Source organism: Cyclopterus lumpus, chromosome 16 (genome assembly GCF_009769545.1).
Source record: "Cyclopterus lumpus isolate fCycLum1 chromosome 16, fCycLum1.pri, whole genome shotgun sequence".
Classification (NCBI taxonomy): Eukaryota; Metazoa; Chordata; class Actinopteri; order Perciformes; family Cyclopteridae; genus Cyclopterus; species Cyclopterus lumpus.
In genome coordinates, this window is record NC_046981.1 from 9,884,940 (window position 1) to 9,907,356 (window position 22,417).

Genomic DNA, 22,417 nt, shown 5'->3' on the forward strand with positions numbered 1-22,417 from the left:
TCAGAGATGCCGGCTTTACCAGCAGCTGCTCTGTAGCTTTCCATGGATTTGATATTTATTCCGTCCATCTGTCCAAAGCTTCGCCGACACATTGACGATCTGTACAGACTTCAGAGCGAAGACACCGACTCGACTCACACACACAGAACGAGGTTTCAACTTGCCAACGAGTCGCATCTGAAGGGGTTAAAAGGACATTTCACAAATGAGCTTTCCTTTTCCTTTGATCAGACAACGTTTATCAACTGGAACCAGAACGCAAAACAATATTTTGCACTGTGATGAAAATCTCTCGCATTTAAGCAGCACTTAGGTTCGTTAACGTTCTATACTGTGAACTTGTTATGCAATACTGTACAATGACTCTCGTGACTTGTCATACATTACACCTTTTACACATTTACTGTGACTTTGACTTTTTTTTATGAAGTACTATATAATGAATCTTTCATGACTTTTTATAACAAACTGTTCTATGCCCCTTTTTTTCTTTTGACATTCTTTACAATGAACTTTATCATGCTAAAACATAACTTTTTCAATATATGCTTTTTTTTAGATGACATTTTAACAGTCTTTTTAATTAATATTTATTGACTTTTTAAAATTATTTAAGATGCTTTTTAGAATGACTTTTATAATTGACATTTATTAATGTGTCCTTTTTAATGCCATACTGTACTATGACTTTTCCTCATCCTGTTCTATGACATACTATAATTTAATTTTGTCCTCTTTCCTTTCTTTACATTTCATAAACCTTGCATTTGGTTATTCAGTCAATTCATTTACTTGGACCCACCCTGTCTATCTGGATTATATTGCACTGACAGCGGTCCTCACAAACTAAAACTGTTGTGCTATCTTACCATCAATGTATAGTAAGTATAAGTTTAGGTGTTTCGCTGATATAAAAAGCTCGGATCCAACTCAAAGTGGCAGTGAGTATAGAAAGGGATGTAAAAAGTATCTGAAATGTATTTCTCCATTATCAATGCATATGCTCTGTATACTAAACTACCCATCAATATATAAAGTAGTTCAAATGAGCAATAAGAATGCCAAAAAAGCTTGGACAGTTTAAATTGTGTTTATTGTGTCAGTGAATATCCGTTAATTATTATTTAAAACAAATAGCAACGGTAACATGTAAAACTTACAGTAATTCAGATAAACATGAAAACTGTTGCTAAACTAAACCCAGAACATACCCAAGCCCCTCATTGAGCAAACAGTAGCCATGTGGGATTAATGTGTTGCATTTTATACACACACACAATTCATCTGTACAGCTCGTTAATTAACAATTCAAAAGCTGTTAACTTCATACTCTGTTTAGAAAAGTACTCTACGTAAGTATAGAGTACGGGAGAGAATGAGTAGAAAATACGCAGACGTTTAACGTAACCGAGTCGAGGTGTGCGAGGTCAAAACTGACGACACCAAACTCAAAAGTGCTCACAGGAATACTCAGTAAAACATGTAAATATCAAGTTATTCTGAGTGTAAACGTGCTTTAATACTGACGGGTCAGCTAAGCGTGTAACAATGAATGTGGTCCTTTTCCGATCACTAAAACGTGAATGACGCATTAAGTTAAACTTAAAAAAAACAGTCAACAACAAGCTGCTTCTCTTGAGCCGGGCGTGAGGACTTCTTGGTAAACTCTACTTGGGCCTCCATGAAGGAGAGAGGTAGGGACAACAAAGACTGCACAACCACATACTGTAGTTCTAGCACAGCCCGGTGTGGAGGGTGGAAATCAGGGGCACTGTAGATAAATATATAGATTATATTATCTTACAATTCACCACAAACCGCATACTCATTTTAGGCATCTCTAAACATTATAAAATCAATTCAGGCACTGCAGTTGTCAGGGATAAGGTGCTTAGTAATGCCCAATGTAACGTCATTGGTCCACGTTGGAGATCAGGAGGAACGCCTACATCTTGTTATTTGAGGGTCTTGAATGAAAGCGGCTGGCGCCATGTTGCTCAGAGAAACAGCTCTGGGAGGTGTTGAGCATCACGGGGCACCAGCTGTTACGCCGCCATCTCTTCTCGGTCGGGGCAGACCTCTGTAGAGCCGGGTGGCGCAGGATGGGGCTTCGGGGATGGGAGCGCTTCCCCCCCATGAGGAAACCCGCCAATAAGAAGCCAGGTGACATTCCACAAGGAAAAACACCCTCTGGCTCTCACTCGTCACTCTTTTTCAGGGCAGTGGGGGTGGAGTCGTTGACTGTCCTGAGTGTGACAAGCAATAATGGTACAGTTTGGTTGCATTTGTCTTCAGATTTGATCGGCTCTTTGAATGCGTTCAGATTTGTCTCCCGACCTGATTTGGTTGAGCGGCCAGCTGGAATGCACCGGTGTCGGTGCTGCGGAGCTGGGGCTCATCAGCATGGCACTGTAGATGTTGGCGGCCACCACCAGGATGCACAGGAGAATGGGCCCGATGATGGCGCCCTCCAGACCGAGATAGTATGCTCCACCTGCCACTGCCAGACCCGTCAGATACGGGTGTCCACCCCTGAGACACGGACACAAGAAAACAGATCAACACAAAGAAATACCTAGAAAATACACTTGATTAAAAGGTATTTAGTTTTTACGCATTTGTCATTTATTTATTTTTCAGGACAATGGGGGTGGAGTCGTTGACTGTCCTGAGTGTGACAAGCAATAATCGTACAGTTTGGTTGCATTTGTCTTCAGATTTGATCGGCTCTTTGAATGCGTTCAGATATATATATTGTATGTGTGTGTGTGTGTGTGTGTGTGTGTGTGTGTGTGTGTGTGTGTGTGTATATATATATATATATATATATATATATATATATATATACATACACATACATACACATACATATATATATACACACACACACACATCTCATGATGTGTAATTTTCAATACCTAAAAGCACACAAAACGTTTTTATTGAAGAAGGGATTTTACGGTTCAATGTAAAAATACTATTATTATATGAGATTAGAATTTAATGGACTGCAATGAGAAAATCAACAAGCCTCTCAAAAAAGAAATTGCACATAATATTTGTCTGTAGTTTGTTTTCCCATACATTTGTTACCTTAAGCCTAATCATAACCAGTCTTCTTTGCAACACCTAATCATAACCTGACCTCAACTTAAATGAAGTCCTGACCATGTATGGCAGGAAACACTATTCACTGACGTGGACACATGGCTGGGCCAATAACAGCTGTCATGACCACTATCTGGTGTTTTCAAAAGGTCTATAGCAAACAAACGATCATTTCTAAAACTACACCAAGGCAAATGGACAAGCATTTTCCAAACACAATGGTTTCCTTTAAAAGCCACATTTGGGTACCAACCAGGCGGTGGGTTTGGTTGTAATGTGCTGGTCAAATGACTCAAACAGTGGAACGCATACATACCCTGAGATGTCAGAGTAGATCGCCGTATCTACAAAGTAGGTTGGGAGCAGATGGCAGATCAGCAGCAGCAGGGCCTTGACACCTTCGCCCTGCACCAACCACAGGTCACACACCGCCGGCACCGCGGCCCAGTAGGTCCCCAGGAACGGCACCGCGCCCAGGATGGCAGCCAGAGCTTCGGGAACAAGGGAGAAGACAAAACACTGACTATGGCTTGGCAAGGTGCGGGTAAAGTGACGACATCATCTGCTGAGAACACGCCGGCTCACCAGAAGGAATGAAGACGATGTTGATGCCAAACATGGTGTGAGTGAGCCAAGTGTAGAGGCCGTAGAAGCCAGCCATTTTCAGAGAGGCGTCAAACACTCCTCTTCAAAACAAAACACACAAGGTCAAAAATAAATCTCCTTTTGGATACCCACGTTAAGATTGTCAAAATAGTTTTTGTGTGTGCGATTACCTTATGGCCTCTTCTACAGACTGGCCTATGATATTTGAGGAGAGTCCAGGCTGGGAGAGGGGGGTCAAGTTGACCACCCATTTAACAGGTTTGTAGTATTCACCACTGGAGCTCAACAGGTAGAAGAGAGTGGTCAGGAAAATCACCTGTGTATAAAAACAAGCACAAATATGAGCCAGATTATTTAACCTGGGTTTCACACTTTAAGGAACAGAGCTCTATCGCACATGTGGACCGTCTACTTTACCACCAGAGCATGTGCCGCTAAGAATAATCATGCCTTTCATAAATGTATCAAGGTTCAATATCGGTTGCAAACGCTTACATTAAGATGACACTAGATCTCCATGTGAGAATTAAGGGATGAATACAATTATTTCTAAAATAAATAAATAGAAAACATGCATAGAAATGTATGTGATGGCTACAATATAATATCCCCCTCCAACCACAACAAACAAGGTTACTTATTGTTGGTAGACATAGGGAGGTGCACAAACACCTGGGACAACAATGACAGGGATATTGTTTCATCCCTGATAAAGTCTGATATGTTGTATTTTAGTACATATATTATTATTATTATTATTATGTTACTATTGTTTGCTACAAAAGAATAAACATGTAGTAAATGTAATTGGAAATCTGAGTTCAAGCAGTTTACCCTCAATTGGAAGTTTTATTGAAAATGAATAACCTCACAAATAAATGTCAATAAAGCAAACCCAACCCGTGTCATTTTGAGTGAGATGGTTTAGAGTTTCATACCAGACTCAGGACAAAGTTGAGCAGAGCCGTTCCGCTGTGGAACAAGACGGTGAGGAGAGTTGTTGTGGTGGAGATGAGGAGGCCAACGTTTCTGCTCATTACCACCCACAAAGACTCCAGGATCTTCAAAACAGGGCAACAGTAACAGTGTCATCCACAGGAGAACTGTAAACCCCTTTGAGTTAGAAATATGTCAACCATTTATGAACTGCAGATAGTAGACCAATCAGGACCAATCAAAATCCATTCACGGATTCTTGGAAATATATTATTGGATGATTTAGCAGCTCCTAGTCTTTAGGGCAAACGTTATTCAATTTATTGTCACAAATGCAAAACATATGCAAATGCTTCACACAGAAAACGGTGTGAAACTGTCACACTTACAGACAGCAGAGTCTCAATATTCTCCTGCAGAAAGGAGGCGATGTCCTTCCAGTCGAGGATTTCTCCGAGCCAGCTGTTTCCTCTCTGAACCATCATCTTCTGACCGCGGGGCCGTCCAGGGTGGGTCATGTTCTGGGAAATGCATGGAATATTATATTATATTATATATATATATATTTTTTTTAAAAGGATAGATCTTTCCCATATATTATGAAGTTAAATTGACTTGACTGACTTTCACAAACCAGGAGTGGTACAATCTGTCCCAGAGCTCCAAAACCTGTTTCTCAATCACAGCGGTGTTGTTCACCTTGTCCCCCAACATCTTATGGAGCTGCACAAAAAGAGAAAGACTCAATGAATAAAAGCTTCCTAAAGTATTGTTGTTTTTTCTTTCATATTTTGAGTCTCAGAATTTAATGGGAAACATTCAGGCTATTATTCTTCTTACCTTTTGTGTTATCCATTCTCTACCGTGTTGATGAACATTAGTAGCAGCTGAGTTGAGAGCCTTCTGCACCACACGAGCCTCTGGAAGCCAACTAGAGGGAGACGATGTCAGAAGAAGATGATTAGATAATGAATGACAAAACTCCAAACACAAAACGCGAAAAGATACAAATAAAAAAAATAACTGGGAACTGTCGTACTTGGCCCATTCCGGATGGTTGGACACAGTCTCGTTGATGAGGTTACTGGTTACGTCGATGATGTGGACGCTTTCGTGGTGAACCTAGAAAGATAGACGTTACTTTGTCGTTGTCCGCGCAGCGAAGCAATGTTGTCGAAATGCAGTGAAGCAATTCCAAAAAGTACCATAGCGGTGAGCAGCAGAGCCATGAGCAGGGTCCCCGTGACCAGGAGGAAGATGATGAAGATGCTGATGATTTTATCCAGAGACCGCTCCAACCACACGACCATCTACGAACATAGAGAGGACACGGACGGGAAGATGTAGAAGAAAGGAGGGGGAGAAGAAAAAAAAGGAAGTCAGCAGAATTCAGAAAAGGTTGAAAACATGCAGTGATCAGACACATGGAGAAACCTGTGTCCTTCCCATGAGAAGAAGCCATTTTGGATCTAAAAGCTGCACCCTAGGGCCCTGAGAAGAGCAAAGGATACCTGTACCTGCATGCACACATCCTTGCACTTTAACATGAAAACATGCAAGTGAAAAACTCTGTTGAAAAGGTGGTGACATTCTTAACTCAGGTTTCTCAATGCTCCAAAACTGCATCAGTCTCCATTTGTGTGTGTGTGTGTGTGTGTTAATGTCACACAAGCCATGTGCTGAAGTTACAGTTAGTGGACACCTCTCTCCAGTAAGGCTACTTCCTTATGGTGTGTCATTCTATTGATGGTGAAATGATATGGCAGCAAAGGTCCCACTGCATTTCAGCGACGCAGTCCTTCAGTCCAGTACAAAAAAATGGAAACACCCCATCAGCGAGGACTTATTCTTCATTTTAAAAAGACCACTAATGCAATATTAGAGGCCACACAAACACCACATTTCTAATGCACAAAGGAACCTTAAAGACGATGAAAAGGTCAATAATTTACATTTCAAAACCATTCTATGCTTCATAAATTGTCACTCGATTTCCAGAGCCAATGTACAATAACAAACACTTTCTGAGGCGCAACCCAAAGACAATACAAAGTTAGAAAGGTCATCCCCATAGGTACTCATCACCTAGCGGTTTCTGGAAAGCATCCATGTTGTAAGTCAACAGGTCTCGTACCTACAAAAAAATGCATTGCTGCAACATATATATTTTGCCATCAACACTTCACCAAAACCAACATAATTATTTACAAAAGCCTTGTTAGTCACATACATTTCTTTAATCCTTAAATTAATTTTTCACAACACATCCTTTGTCCCTTAACACTGAAGCGTCTAAAATGATACTAAATACATACAGTTCAGGCATCACATAATAGAACAACAAAGAAAAGTAAAGCTCTTTTGAAAAGGTAGAAGTTTGCCCACATTGTTTTTTTTTTATTTTGTGCTGCTTCATATTGACAAACTGTTAGGTGTTTCCATTGTTTTGTCCATCTCTACTCCTGCCCATAAAGTCTCCTGCGTAATTGCATCTCTCCACGGGTTTCATGGACAGTGTTTCTTCCTAATCTCTATAAAAAAATGTAAAGAAAAAAAAGAAATATAGATCTTTTTTTCTTCAGGCTTATCAGCCAACATATATTCAGAATCAGAAACACGGCCCTCTCCTCCCACTCGGCTCTGCTCCGTCTAACTCAGTCATCTCCATGCAGCCCCAACACTCAAGGCGGGGAAGGTACGAACAAGGCCGAGGGACCAAAGAGTCCCACCCCCCCGGCCGTAGCTTCCTGTCAAATAAAAGCATGACCCAAGAAAGCGGGGAGCGGACACACATATAGACGGCATGAAGGGGTGATGACAGTGGATGGGTAAAGCGCCAGTCCAAGCTTGTGCTCACGCCTTTGCACACATCCACACATGTATATGAGTTTGGCTCCTTATCCTTCTTCTCTTGCTTTCTCTCATGCACACCATTTCTGTCAGTCTCTCTTTCTCTCAGCACTCTGCTCCTCTAAATCATTACCTGCTTGTTAAGCCAATGCCAGAGCTTGGGGAGGAGACAAAGAGACATTGGGAAGATTATTTTTTAGAAAGACCTGTGCAGCAGTCATCACATGTACCCATGCGACAAGAACACGACCTCTTTGGGTACAGGCAGTGAGGGATCAGGAAGTGGGCCGTGGCAGGCAGGGTTTGACTACAGTGTTTGAGTGTGGACTTGCACAGTGGGATGCAAATCAGTGGGACTATAAAGCACACACCATAACTACATCCAAAAGACATCTTTGAATGTAAAATGTGTCACTTGTGGCTTCGTCTGTCTGCTGTTTGGTGGTGAACAGGAAGTGTCCGGTACGGTTTATCAGAGCTGCATGATGCATCGGGCAACAGCGCTATGCGAGCCGGATCAATGACCTGATATACTTAATAAACTATACTTCATAAAGTAACTATCTATAAAACAGAGGGGTACTGAAACATATTTTATTTACTTTAATACATTGTATATGCAAAAATGTTGATTGTCTGCTTTGACTAAAACTAAGAATATATTAGTATCTGAAAAATAAGCAAATAAATTAACACTTAGTTGGTTTTGATCCCTAAAATGCATGTAACCGTTGTTTATTGGTTTTTTTAAGAAGGTGATTACATACACACAAGATGCCCTTCTGCACTCGTGTACTGACATCCTGAGGGATATGTGCATTAGAAAAAGCACCATTATTACAAATGATAAGGAAAAGACACAAAAAACAATATGAACTTGGTCCTAGTTACAAACTTCAGTCAATGAAGTGAACAATTCAATACCCCTACACACAGAATCTTTTCATTATTGCTGAACTATTTCAATACTTTATCCTCTAGTATCTGAACTGCCGGAAACCAGTAGCAGTCCTGACCTTCACATGCTATTAGCCAAACAGTGCTTGATAGCCACTGATGGCCTTTAAATGTGGACAGTGAGGAATATACTACATCAACACATAATAATATCTAAAAGGATGCACAAGTGAAACAGAAAAGATGTGTGTGCCGGGATGAGGATGTGTAAAATCTAAGAAAGAGGAAATATAGGATAGCGCCTGCAGCCGCGGCACCTGGAGGTCAATCGGAGACAGTACCTTAGTGTCGATACGCAGCAGGAACTGAGCCAAGCCTTTGATTGGTCCAGGCAGCAGGGCCTCCTCTCGCTCACGGCCGAGCTTCTCCAGCACCGCCCACCATGAGATGAGAGTGCGCTCAGCAAAGCCCTTCAGGCCAAAGCGGACCACCAGCTTCTTCAGCACCCACACTAAAGGATAAATTCAACAGTCTGCAAACAGTAGAGCAAGACGCATGTGAAGGGGAGTGTGCATGCATGAGTGTGTTACCAGCCACAGGGATAGGCAGCAGTTGTAGGATCCAAAGGTTGAGCCAGACCTGAACCAGTACAATGGCCCAGACCAGTAGAATAAAGTAGATATCACTGGCTCTTTGGGGGCTTTTCTCTTTCTGGAAGAGGCCAGTTGGTAATGAACGAAAGCTGCGAGAGAGCCCAGGCGTGGAGGAAAGGGGGCCCAAAGACTGCACACCACCTTGGAGGAGGTCATGGAGATGGCACAGAGGAAGCATGGAGAGGAAGAAAAAAAAAGAAGCAAAGAACATTTGTTTGTTGTTCAAGTGCAAACTGCTGGTGAAGCTAAAGCAGAAGTGTCTTGAGCTGCAGTTCCTCTAATGCACAGGTGTCAAACACAAGGCCCGTGGGCCCGAACACGTCATTGTATGTGGCCCTGCGACGGCTTGAAAGATATATGATCACCTTTGCCTGGGCAAAAGAAATATTTAAGAAAAAAAAAATCATGCAAATTTATTTTGAAGGTATTCTTTTTGCAACAGTCTGTTCACTCCTTCATGCTGCGTTCAACGACAGGCTGCAACGACACAGCTTCACACACATGTTTTGTCCGAGTTAAAAAAGGTCTCTGTCAGTGGTACACTAAGGTTGAAGTGAGTGCTGCTTAATGTTTTTCAGTATTTACCTACTAATAAGTTAATCAGAAGAAAAGTTAATGTTGTATACTTGAATCTTTTTGAAGTGCACTTTGTTTAATTTATTTTGATTTTGTGGATAAAGGTTCGCCCTGAAGACACAGACTTGTAGTGCAGCGTTGGTTGTCATAGATTCAGTGAGTGAGCCATAAACTACATAATTTGAAGCTTTTTAAACTACTTCTCACTAGACTTTTTTTATTTCACAATTATTTTCAAATCATTAAGATAATTTTCAAATTGGTGTTTTATGAAAAATGACTGATTTCTTCAGTAATTAGCCGTGTAATAAGCGGTATAATGTACAGCGACGGGGTTCCTGCACCCTGTCAAGGTTAATTTTTACATTACCTCTTATGTACTCTCTAAAACAAACTGCCTCTCGAATACACAGAGTTGAACGTGAGCTCTCTCACCTGTAGCAGAGTCTTTTCTTGGCTCAGTTTTCATCTGGAGGTTGCTACAGGAGATCGCCATGTAAATAGTGTTAGCAGCGAAAGACAACACCTGCCCCGACAGCTCTCCTGGGGAAGAAGAGACAGAAAAGGTGAACACAAAGAAGCAGAGCAGAACATAACACAGTGCTTAGTGCGTTTGTGTTCCCTACATCGTCTAGTGGCCCAAACCGTCCTGGTTAAGGGACAAACTGCCAACCTCAAGCTGCCTATGTTTTAGGTGAAACGGTGCTAAGATGCTGTATAACTTAATCTAAGTGCTGGTTGAGCTTGAGGAACAGAAGAGAAAAATTATGATAAAAGGAGGTGTATTCGTCCGCTGTTAAAAAGGATAACAGCTGCTCCACAGGATTATTTCATTAGGCAGTGCACCAATAAGCAGACTTGACATTTAAAAGCAATCGTTTGACATTTTGGGAACTTTTGGTTTATTGCTGAGCGTTAGATTGAAGATTGATACCACTCTCATGTCTGCACAGTAAATATGAAGCTCCAGCCAGTTAGCTTAGCATAAAGACTATAAACGGGGGGAAACAGCTAGCCTAGCTCTGTCCAAAGCTAACAAAGTCCACCTACTATACCTGCGCCTCTAAAGCCCACAATTTAACACATTATTTCTATTGTTTATAGATCATACAAAAAACATTTACCACGACTCTTATTTTTTTACTGTGGTATGTGTAAATGTGTGTGTGTGTGTGTGTGTCCATAAATCTTCACCTCTGGCAGGATCAGGTGGTTTCTCTTGGGAGCCCACGATGATGAGAATCACCACAATCACAAATATGGGCACTCTCCACGAGCCGGTCAGAGACACTAAAACCCAGAAGCAGAAATCAGGCTGTAACTGTGTGTTTTCTCACTATTGTGGAGAAAAAAAAATAGTAACCCTAGTGTCAGCTGAAACATATGTTTAGCCATGAAATTGTAAATAATATATAAAAAGATACAATTATTTTGGCCACCCGTATGGTATCATTCCTATAAAATGGCACATGCCATACATAGAACATGTTGTCCGATTTGCGAACAGTCATGTGAAAAACCTCCTTGCTCTCCTCATGAGCAGAACTTCTTAATAGCTCTCAGTCACATTTAACATGTCACTCTTGAAGGTCAACATCTCTTTTCAACACACCTTGAGTGAGCTAACAATACTGGAGACTTCATCATCTTACTATACAACTCTGCACGTACTCGGTCTAGTAGACTTCACTCTCTCACTTTTTAAAAAACAGTGTTTTGCCTCATTTTCCACCCGTAAGCTTCCTTTAACTGCTACCTGCCACGTAGGAAACATTTGAAGTATGGAATGACAACCAACATGTCTCGGCAGACTCTTCAGGCTGCCCGCCCCCTCCCCCCCCTCCCACACTCACCAATGTAGAAGAGCCAAATGGCCCAGATAGGAAGAGCCAGAGCCCTCAGGTAGTGCTCAGTGTGGGGCCTCCACTTGAAACAAACCACCAACAAGTAGCCAAACACCACAGTGCACACCTGAGAGGAAGCAAGAGGCAAAATATAAAAAAAAATAGAGGGGATGTTACGGGGGTACCATCTGACCAAAGGTAAACGTAACTTTTGCGCCATCGTTCTTCCACGAACAGTATTGTTCCAATTTGGTCAGTGTTTATAATCGATACTCTGAAAGAAGACTCAGCAATACATCAATTCAGAGGTGGTGTTTGTGTCAATCGTTTAAAGTTATCATTTTACCTAAATGAAGGCGTCGGCATTAATGACAGAGAATTATTTTATTTTAAACTAAGACTGTGAGTTATCGAAGGTTTTTTTCTGAAACTGTTGCACATTTTAAAAAAAACATTCAAAAGGCCTTAAACTTTAAGGCCTTTTGAATGTTTGTTTTTTTAAATGTTGATAGCTCTCAGTCTGGGAAGTCCAAAAAGTACATTTTGATCACTTTAAGCCTTAAAGTGATCAAAATGTACTTTTTGGACTTCCCAAACTTCTGTTAGCCAACAGCCAATCTGCTGCGGTTTGCTGTGAAAAGCATGAAGTGTGATGCCCCTGTCTGTAATCAGCTGGTCACAAAGGTCATAGCTGGTACGACACACAAAGACGTCTTTCAATGTAATTTAATATAGTGTCCTGCATCCGATTTTTGTACAAGGGCCCTGTGTCAGTCTACCTCAGCAGCATTTAGAGAAAGGACATGCTGTCTGAGGAGGAACATTTAATGCAATTTGTATCTAGTCAAAGTGTAGCTGGACTCAGACCCCTGCAGCTGTTTACGATTAACAAGGTATTGATCGATCAGACACTGAGACTGCAGGAAATTTGATTAGCGGGGATACAAGTTTAGGCATATGTTCCAAATAAAAATAGGTAAGTGGAATAACCTATTATGAGACACATTCAAGGAAATGCAATTCAAACTATTCGCAGCATTCTGCAATGCTTTCAATTTAGTGTTATTAGTTATCGACTATTGATAACCATTAAATTATGTTGGGACGACATCACATTGTGTCACCCTTAAACAATGTAACTTGTAAACCTTAAATGATCCTGAGCACATTTTAATTAAACTAGGAAAACTAGTTTAAGTAGGGCTGCAAATAACAATTACTATTATTGTTTACTCTATACGTTATTTCTCAGATAATCATTTGTCTGATAATAGTGAAAATGCTAATCACAATTGCGAAATAATTTAGTATCAAAGTTTTTCAGCGATGTACCCCTTGTGAAATATTATTTTACCTCCTGACCAGTGCGAAGCTATGTAATATGTAAATATGTAATACACAGTGCTGTGCCATCAGTGTCTGATTTAATATTTCATTTAGAATATATACAATTCCACTTATGAACTTACACTTATATTGTATTGAATATTTATTAAATAACTATTTTTAAAGGATTTCTTAATGGAATTTTTATAAATCTCACGTACCCCCATTTGAGAACCGCTGGCCTAGAGAACCAGCAGATATTCAAACTGGAACCAGAGGACTTACACATTGATCAAGCTTGTTTATTTATTTATTTTCACTACGGACTAATCAATTAGTTATATTAGTTTTCTTTGTCTGAATTTGACAGAAAACACGAGATAACATCAGTTGAATCTCAGAATCTTATGTATGAATCTGCATAAATGTTCCAGACAATAATATAAACAATATTGGTCAAACATATTATTTGTAATAGTGTGATATAGAGTTCAACCGTGTGGCCCAGCTCCACCTCGAGCTGTATGCTGCAGCTTGACCTCGCCCACCCACGCGGGGTGACAACAGAGGGTCTTGTTGTCATCCGGGGATGTTGCCACTCACTCACTCACCCACACGGTGTGGAAGCAGTCCAGCGCGGCCCCGATGACCCCACAGACGTGCCCGAGGATCACCTGCATGCCGTCGACACTCCAGAAAAGGTAGAGGAAGTAGACCAGCGGCGCCCCGGCCCCGATCACCAGCAACACCGTGAGCCTCTGGAGCACCAACCTGCCCATCGCCTCCACCCCGTGGTTCACACACCACACCGGGATCAGCAGGGTCCCCACCAGGATGGGCGTCCCGGTTTCCTGCAGTCCACTGAGCCACGAGCGGCCGAGCCGAGCCAGAGAGTGCTTGAAGGGGTGCAGGAAGGTCCCGCAGAGCACCGCCCAGAGCAGCGGGCGGAGGAAGGCCTCCAGGATGAAGTAGACCAGGACCGAAGCTCCGCAGCAGATAGCCACAAAGATCATCGCCCCCGTGTTGTAGAAGGCCTGTTTTATGTTTTTATCAAACTTCAGGGAGGACGGCTGGGTCAACAGCTGGCTCACCATCCCGACGGCCGGCTGGACGCTCTCGGAGAAAAAGACCGAGTGAGGCCGCCCGATGAGAGGGCTCTCCTGGGGAGAAGCCGCGGCTGGCTCCGGGGCCGAGTCCTCCTCGTCTGCCATATTCCCTGATTCCGCCGAGGGAGCGCTTCTTCTTCTTTTGCCTTTAATGGCGGTTGGCGAGCGGCTTTCGAGAGCATTACCGCCGCCCAGTGTGAGCGAAGGATGTGTTCATTCTCTCTATTCTGACAATAAAACAACTAAAAAAGCAAACGAATCGAAAAACAATTATACTAAAATAAATAAATAATAATACAATTATTTTCATTAGTCTTGTTGACCCTAAATACTGTAGAATAAGTTTATAATATCTGTCACTAGACCTTTTTTTAAAAAATATATTACACATTTTTTCCAAAACATCTTGACAGAACAATAAAACACGGTCCACAGTTTCTTCTTTACAAAAATCACACTTCTGCGCCCAAACTAAAAAATCCTTCACCCACTTGAACATTTTACCCAATATTCCTAATCTTTTAATTCTGATTAATAGTCCCTCTTTCCACAGTAAATCATACGTTTTGTCCACATAAAATTACATCTACCACTATCTCCTTATTCGCTTGTGCCTTCCTCACCTCACCTGATGTTTTGACCTAAGATTCCTTGTTTCCCTAATAATAGGTGCTTTCTGTGATCATACACTCCATAATGTTACACATGTGGGAAGTCAATGCTATTGGTCAGATGGATTGGTGGGAGGTTTTAGTGGTTTCCCTTTCCCCTCCCCAGAGAGTACTATGGGCATTACAATTACCACACCAAATTATCCTAATTCTGTCTAATGCCTTTATGGCCTCCAATGCTTCTAATTCCAATCATTGACATAGATTATAGAAATTCACGACAGCCAAACTTTCATCCCCTAACCACACTTCAGCAACTACATACTTCCTTTTTCTCTTTAAGAAATACATTGCTTAACAAAGCACATCATTACCCCGTTCTCTATTCCTTCTTATGCACGCACACCCCTGAATAACACAATCTAAATTCGGTTTACGTCATCTTCAACCCATCCAGTTTATCTTCTAACCCATCAAGGAATCCTTTAAATTGTTGGCCATTTGACAGCAGACTCCTTGCCTTCCACTGCAGAATTAACATGATAACTAATCCAAGCTCCTATGACCAAGGAATATAATGTCTATATTATTGGCATTTATAACACCTCAAAGGCGGTGGTAACTTATATACCAGGCAACACTCTCTCTTGGAAATCCAGCAACACTGATAAACTATCAACCTTCTCTCCCCCTCTTCTTGCTTGCAGACATTTAATCCCGATACCTTTGCCACCTCTCGTGCTTGACCTCAAATTCTCCACCTCTTCAACCACTGGGATACCACCGCATACAACGCCTCTCACAAAGGGCCCATCACTTGTCTGCTTAGCTTTCTCAACCACCATGTTGCACACTTTGTCCAGCTTCATTGCTTTCTCTCTCTGCTCCTCATCTTTACACTTGATTAACAAACCGCCATCACCTTCGTCATCATTTTCCTTTTATAATTTCATTCCTTAAATCTCCAAAGTACTTTGAACCCCTAATTTTCAACAATACTCCTCCACATCACCCTACCTTACTCTCTCCCTTCCAAACTACTAGAGACACTACTACGATTCCAGACTGGTTTATTTTTCTGTACTTCAATCCAGTTATTGAAATCCATATCCTCACTCGTTCCCTCTCCATCACTATTGCCTGCCATCATTAGTCCAGTCACAGATCAGTTTATGCACAATCCGCCAATAACTACTTCTCCAACCAACACCAACACTCCCACCACTCCTAATACTAGCCCAATACTACCCTATTACATGGGATGTAAGAGCAACGAAATGCCCAAGGGCACCATGGGAAAGAGAAATTTATATTTTCGGTTTTCATTTCATATTATTTCTAATTTGTCCAAATATGATTTGGTTGTTTTGTTAGTTAGTAATAATATATTCAGTATTATTCAAATACTGAGTAACAGTGTCCTGCATGGGGCATTATATAAGTGTTTTACCTGTAATGGTTACAATAATAACTTTACAGTTGGCTTATGGTTACAGATTTATTTTGATTATTACACTTTCTTTTTTTCAACTTGGTTTTGATGAATACGCCAAGGAAGCAGGCCCCTTAAAACAAAATTAATTGTTGAATATTTTATAAAATCTTGATTGTATTAAAATACTAATATACTTATGGTATTTTCTTTCAATTACTCGAAAAAAAGGTTTCTGTTTAAGGCAAGCCCAAAAATGTTTTAATTTCTTAAGTTGGGGTATTAACTAGTCGGTAGCTCGTCGTTTTCTACATCGGATTTTTTTACTAAAATCTAATGTTCCATGTTGCTAAAGCCGTTGCGTTTTCCAATTACAAATGGTCTATGGTCCTAAATATGATTATTATTATCATTTTCTAGTTCTATTAAAATAATCTCCTATGGCCTTTTACTGTTTGACTGACAGAGCTGTCTGTCCAAGAAACTATTCAATCCACAGTTTGCTTCCGTTTTGTGTTATTGCTAGCAAGAGTAACTTATTAGCAGCCTCTCTGTCTTTAAAACAGTCACAGTGCCAAAGTACTAATCTAACACGCAAATACAACAAACTCTCTGGTTGAGAAAGGGGTGGGGGTGGGGGGGTAGGGAGGATCTTGAAAGGAAATTATGAAAAAGTTGAGCCAAACATAAGAAAAAGTTTATGAAAATATTGTACATGGTAAACACATACTGTAGGCAGTACCTAAAACCTTGGAAATTATATGTTGTGATAGGCCCTGTACAAACAACAAACAAACCATGTTTTGTTTTTTTTGCAAAGCATGACATCCATATAAAGAGGGTAAAGGGACAGGAAGAGTTTGTGCAAACGGCTGTGAGCTGCTTCTTTTCTTTTGTCTGCAGAAAACCTTTGTGTTTTAGCCAAGTTCAACATGTGACACTGTCTTCTCGTCATCGGTGGACAGCGGAATTCAAAATCATTTCCAAATTTCCCATTGCATGCAGTATTTCGAAGACTTGTGAGATGTATTCATTATCATGTGTAGTTCTCATATTATTTAAATACATGGAAGCTATCCTTCATTGTAAAAATAACTGACCTATTTTTAATATAACACTGCTCTCTCATCAGACCTCTTGTTTTGTACTGGCACCGGTATGACACCTCTACAATATAAGTTTAATAATGTGTCAAGATCTTCTTTATGAGTTCAGAGTAATGATATAACATAAGTAATATAATCTAATTGTGTTTAATATATCTAATAATGTCTCTTTGCACAAAATGCACCCTTGAACGTGGCATTAGACAACTAATTTATTGCTGCATACTCTTCTCTTCCCTCTTCTTTCCACTATGTGGTCTGCTGTGCTTCATTATGGCGTTCCCATGAGTAAGTAGAAGGTGAGTGCTACTATGAGCAATAAGCAGAGGGGAGAGTTGAAGGTCTGGTAGGCCGTGGAAGGCATGAAGATGTCCTCGTACTTATAGATGCTGATCATGTGGTCACTGACGGGCGGATTGTCAATGTCATGTCTCGTGATGGAACCTGTTGGAAAAGGCAAGACGATGTCAAATGAGATGAAAGATTAAAGAAAAGCACAAAAGCAGGTGACTTGATGCTGAAGCTTGATCAATCACCTTGTATGGCCGGTCCCCATGCAAACAGGTAATACCATGACAGGTGTAAGTCCACAAGTGTTTCCTCTCTGGGGACATATAAAGGTCGTTTAAAACGGCAGGTCACCCGGTTGTTGTCAAATACGCCCTCTTCGTCTCTCGCAGGGTTCCTTTTTATTTCCTTGGCCCATTGGCCGACATTGTAGAAGTGATGAATCCGTACACGTCCGTTATCGTCATGGACACAGCCCATGACATCGTCTCCTCCCTGAGGACATAGGAAGGAAGGACAATTTGTATTCCAAAATGCTATATATTCATCTGTGGACAAAAGGTTGAATTCTGATGAGAAATATAAATAAAGTTATTGGGACTGATACTATTATTGCTCATGCTTGCGCAGTAAGCCCCAGAGCTTTATGCCAAAAAACGGTCATACAATGAGACTGAAGTCTCATGGGAAGAAAGTAAACATAATTTTGTGTAACCTGCCTTTAAATATTTTGAAAGCACTCATATTTATCTTGGCTGCCTTAAAATAATTTCATTAAAAGTATTACAATACAGTGTATAAAGGTTTTTACCTTCATACCAAACAATTTAAATAAAATAATAATGTAAACAATGGCCAATATCATTCGGTTTAAGAGCCTTCAAGGTAAATTCTTGTTTAGTTAATCATTTGGCTTCAGCGTGACTTGTCAACTCTTAAAAAGATGCATCTGATGCTATAAATTAACACAAATACTTTGTGTGTCATGCCCCAAACAGTCTCAACAGACAGTTGTTGTTGTTGTGCAGCTGCTCACCATTTTCTTGTCTGAGGAGAAACCTACGGCCACCCAGCCGTCTGTGTCTGAACTCATCTCATACTCCACATCTGTCCCGATGCGGCGATAACTCAGAAAGTAGTCACATGTTTCTGCATCACACCCTGGCTTCCCATATCTGTACATGGACAAATACATACGTTCACTTTGAAGGCACTACTGACGAATAGATTTCAGTTTCGAAGGTGCGATTCACAATATTGAGAATATTTTGATAACGTAAGGAGTTATTTCAGAGAATAAATACTAGACGTCCATGTTTAGCTCCAGCTTTAGGAAGTCAAGCCACAGCATCTAGAATAAAGCAGCCTTTGGGAATACAGCTGCAGAGCTCTGTTCAGAAAGGGAGAGCTGCCAAATGACGTATCCTTCTCTAACCTTATGCAGCCTTTGGTTACTCCACAGTCGATGACTTTGATCTTGGCAAAGGGATCCACTGGTGGGGCGGTGGGGAATGGATAACCTGCAAAAATGCAAAATCAGCACTCTGTTGGTTCCACACAAAAACAACTGATGTTTGTTTTCAAGACAGTCAAAGGGCCAACTATGGGAGGCCATCTGCGTGTGTGTGCGCGTGTATGTGTGCATGCGCGCGAGAAAGAGGAAGGGGTGGGGTGGCAGCTACCACCAGGGAGCTGGCCTGGGTGCTGAAAGGCCTTGCACAGTGCAGGTTGGATGCAAATGAACAGCACATGATCAGTTTCTGTTCAATGTTGTGTTACACTTGTATGTAAATCGTACAGTGCATTAGATCCTTACCGTCATCGGACAGATATCTGGACTCCAGGAACTCGGACGCGAAGGTGCTGTAGGAGTCCTTGTGAGGCTCCTGGTGTCCCGGCTCTCCGTGCTCCCCGTGGCCGGCCCGGAGTGCTCCCTCATCGGTGGGGCTCGGCGCAACCCCCAACCATCCGCTCTGGATCAGCAGCACCAACAGCTTCACGAACCTCCGCAGATAACTCATGGCCAAATGGCGTCAACAAAGAAGCGATACAAACGATTAAACCAACTTAAAATCAAATCGGATCCTCATTATTGTTTGAATTTCGGTATCTTCGCAGGTCCCCATCGCAGCGTCACCAAAAGCATCCCCGCATCCCAATTGCCTGTTTGGCTGTGTATTCGCAGGTCGGTGGGGGGATTCAGCGTCGATGACCGTGAGATTACGAAACTAATCCAATCCTAAATTACCCGTTCTGGTAATCGAACCAGCTAATTCAGCTACACGTCCGTAATCCTCTTTGAAATCCAAATCTAGATGGCTAGTAGTGCTCATTAATCTTCGCATTATTTTTCAGTCGGAGTATTGGCTGCATGAATGGTTTCGCCCGGCCTCCCTCTCTTCTCCCTCCTCAGTCAATCAAAGTAACATCCAATGAGGAGGCGATACGTGCTATTATCGGGATCAATCAACCGGGGATTAGGGAGTGATAGGGAGGGTATTTCACACACAATCTTTCAGAGATGTGGAGTATATGGATCACATCCCATGTACTGCATAAAAAGCCGGGCCACAGAGGAGCAACGAGCAGCAATGGGGTCAAAGGAAAAACAACAAAAAGACAAATTGGTTGGAAATAAAATAATTGGCATAGCTGGGAAGTTAGTCCCGCTATGTGTCGACTCTTAAGATACTTAATAACTTCTTTATCTATGAAGTCAGTTGTTTGTGCATTTTCTGTATATTTCATCTGCTAAATTGGCTTACTGTTTTAAATCGGCCACGGTGCAAGGAATGACATTATTGAGGATAAATTATTTATTTACCTATATAAAAGTAGCTGTATTATTTGCATTACAATACTGTAATCAGACTATAAAATACCCACCATGTTTTAATTGCTAAATGTGTTTAAACTATCTTTATTTCCTGCATTATTATCTTGGATGAAAACGAAATCCTGGCACGTATCCAGGACTGATAATATGTGTACTTGCAGATACCCATAGTACTGGTTGAATATGCATTTGACATCAAAAACCATCGCCAATCGCCCTCACTCACATCCTCGAACTGTAACTGTAACTTTTTCAGTGGTTGTACACAGTCCTGCCACTTGATGGTGATAGAAAGCCACGGTATGAACATGATGTTCAGGTCGGCTTGAGGAATATCTTCTTAGGCTATAGTACCCATCTTTTTCACGTTTCACTTTCAAACTGATGCAGAGCAATATCTTGCTCAAACCTTGGACTGTCAAATATATGTCTCATCAGCTTTGCTATTTTAGATTCAGTGAAGGACAAATGACTATATGTGTAGAATAAGAAGCGTCTGTAGCCGATAGATCGTACTGTGCCCCTTGTAGAAATACATATTAAAGAATTATAAATGCCTCTGAAGAATGAGGACACATACGGGTGGCAGTGAAATTAATATTTTTACACTCCGTGTCTAGTCATCATCATTCTCACATTTCTTCAAAATAATTCATATGTCATGAGTCACTATATTTAGTTGACACTCTCAGTGAAACGTTTAACGGAACATCTCAAAGGAATTGAAATTAGCAACATAATCTATTATATTCATATAAGCAAAATACTTTCATATTTCATTGGTTTTGTAACAGATTGTGCAGACAGTAGACAATCATATTTAATGTATCATCGCACAACTTTCTTAACTAATTCCCGAATAAGGCTGTGAAACTTTGCGGTTAATGTCTGTATCCTGTAGGTGATGCTGGTGTTACACAACCTGAAAAAGGAGTCAAATTGTAAATAGACAACAATGACTGTCAGAGGGATTACAGGCTGACTGACATCTACAATCACACACACCCACACACATTCAGACACACAATATAATAATATAAATGTGTTTTAGACATCCAAAACGCTGATGAATAACTTCACAAGGTTGAAAAATATTACAACACCCACAATGGCATGTTATCACATTTATATTTAGAATTTCCATATATGTTGTATTATGTATACGTGCATGTGTGTGTGTGTGTGTGTGTGTGTTGCATGCACGTGTATATCCACTGGTGCATGTAAAACATGTGTTTTTTAATAATGTATCATACTGGCGCACATGCATGTTTGTACATACAGGAGTGTGTGATCTTTAACCCGTCCTCTCTTCACACCGTCTCTCTCTGCAGAAACAAATCAACCTGATCAATTGCTCCTCTTGTTCTCGAGCCGCCCAATTATCCCTCGTTTATCCTGCTATTATTTCTACTTCTAACACTCGACCCCCCCCCCCCCCCCCCCCCCCCTCCTCTCTCTCTCTCTCTCTCTCTCTCACCTTCCCAATTACAATTCTGTGTAGGTGCAATGCTTGCTGGGTAATGAGGGACTCTGGGCGTAGCAATCTTATCTTAATAGCCTTTAAGGGCCACTCATTACCACAAACGCTCACTCTGTCTCACACACACACACACACACACACACCTATCCACGCACATCTGTCCTGGCACATCATGCCACAGAGAGAGCTGGAGTGACAGAAAGAGAGAGTGAGCAAGGTACATGAAGAAGTATAGGAGATAGTGAAAGAGAGAATGAGACAGGAGAGAAGGGAATGGTCGGAGTGAAGCGATGAGGAGAGGGTGAGGAGGGGGCATGGGGGGGTCTGGTAAATGTCAGCGGTGTGTCTCCTGGGCCAGTGAGACGAGTTAGTGACAGGAGAACAATGGCCACTGGATCCATTCGGAAACACAGCTCCTATGAGTGCATGCCTGGATCTGACTTCTGCTTAGCCATCAACCGGCAATCGTAAAGGTAGAGCTAAACACATACACACACATAAATATTACATTTCATTTAGCTGGCGACTTGTGCCACACAAAAAATTCCAGCCACCCACAATTGTATGTCCATATACACAAGCTAAGCCCTGGATGTAAAGGAAGATCAGCAGCGATGTGGATGGCTCAGTCAGGATGTCAGTCAATAACAGCCGCTGTAGACTAAAGACCGGTCCATGGAACAAACATCCTGCATACTCATATTTAATCTGTCACTGCTTCTTCTCTTCCCTCTGTCACCTTAAAGGATAAAGCTGGCG

At 41.3% G+C, this 22,417-nt stretch overlaps 2 protein-coding genes across 3 annotated transcripts; both read right to left on the bottom strand.

Moving 5' to 3' along the window:
* Positions 1 to 1,074: 1,074 nt before the first annotated feature.
* Positions 1,075 to 14,551, bottom strand: tmem245 (transmembrane protein 245). 2 transcript variants are annotated; one of them, XM_034553931.1, is made up of 17 exons: positions 13,408 to 14,144; positions 11,480 to 11,597; positions 10,821 to 10,916; positions 10,062 to 10,169; positions 8,988 to 9,191; positions 8,739 to 8,908; positions 5,856 to 5,960; positions 5,690 to 5,772; positions 5,491 to 5,581; positions 5,275 to 5,373; positions 5,040 to 5,171; positions 4,653 to 4,775; positions 3,885 to 4,030; positions 3,694 to 3,794; positions 3,425 to 3,599; positions 2,338 to 2,532; positions 1,075 to 2,246 (listed from the first exon to the last, which is right to left on the bottom strand). In XM_034553931.1, the coding sequence occupies exons 1-17, from the start codon at positions 14,005 to 14,007 to the stop codon at positions 2,198 to 2,200; spliced, it is 2,595 nt and encodes an 864-aa protein (XP_034409822.1). In that variant the 5' UTR covers positions 14,008 to 14,144; the 3' UTR covers positions 1,075 to 2,197. The 2 variants fall into 2 exon arrangements, with proteins under 2 accessions (XP_034409822.1, XP_034409823.1); XM_034553932.1 differs by adding an exon at positions 14,531 to 14,551 and having other exon boundaries at positions 1,083 to 2,532.
* A 2,771-nt stretch (positions 14,552 to 17,322) lies between these two features.
* LOC117745639 (DOMON domain-containing protein FRRS1L) lies at positions 17,323 to 19,360 on the bottom strand. Its single transcript, XM_034554091.1, has 5 exons — positions 19,156 to 19,360; positions 18,775 to 18,859; positions 18,376 to 18,514; positions 17,588 to 17,834; positions 17,323 to 17,495 (listed from the first exon to the last, which is right to left on the bottom strand). Exons 1-5 carry the CDS (start codon positions 19,358 to 19,360, stop codon positions 17,323 to 17,325), a joined length of 849 nt encoding a protein of 282 aa, XP_034409982.1.
* Positions 19,361 to 22,417: the final 3,057 nt, after the last annotated feature.

Excerpts from the sequence above, each read along its gene's own strand:
- tmem245 (XM_034553931.1), bottom strand. The coding sequence starts at position 14,007 with ATGGCAGACGAGGAGGACTCGGCCCCGGAGCCAGCCGCGGCTTCTCCC. Across the intron at positions 5,961-8,738 it reads TGCTGCGTATCGACACTAAG|ATGGTCGTGTGGTTGGAGCG; the intron begins GTACTGTCTCCG and ends CTATGTTCGTAG. Across the intron at positions 2,533-3,424 it reads ATCTACTCTGACATCTCAGG|GGGTGGACACCCGTATCTGA; the intron begins GTATGTATGCGT and ends TCCGTGTCTCAG.
- LOC117745639 (XM_034554091.1), bottom strand. The coding sequence starts at position 19,360 with ATGAGTTATCTGCGGAGGTTCGTGAAGCTGTTGGTGCTGCTGATCCAG. Across the intron at positions 18,860-19,155 it reads CAGATATCTGTCCGATGACG|GTTATCCATTCCCCACCGCC; the intron begins GTAAGGATCTAA and ends GCATTTTTGCAG. Across the intron at positions 17,496-17,587 it reads ATGGGGACCGGCCATACAAG|GTTCCATCACGAGACATGAC; the intron begins GTGATTGATCAA and ends CTTTTCCAACAG.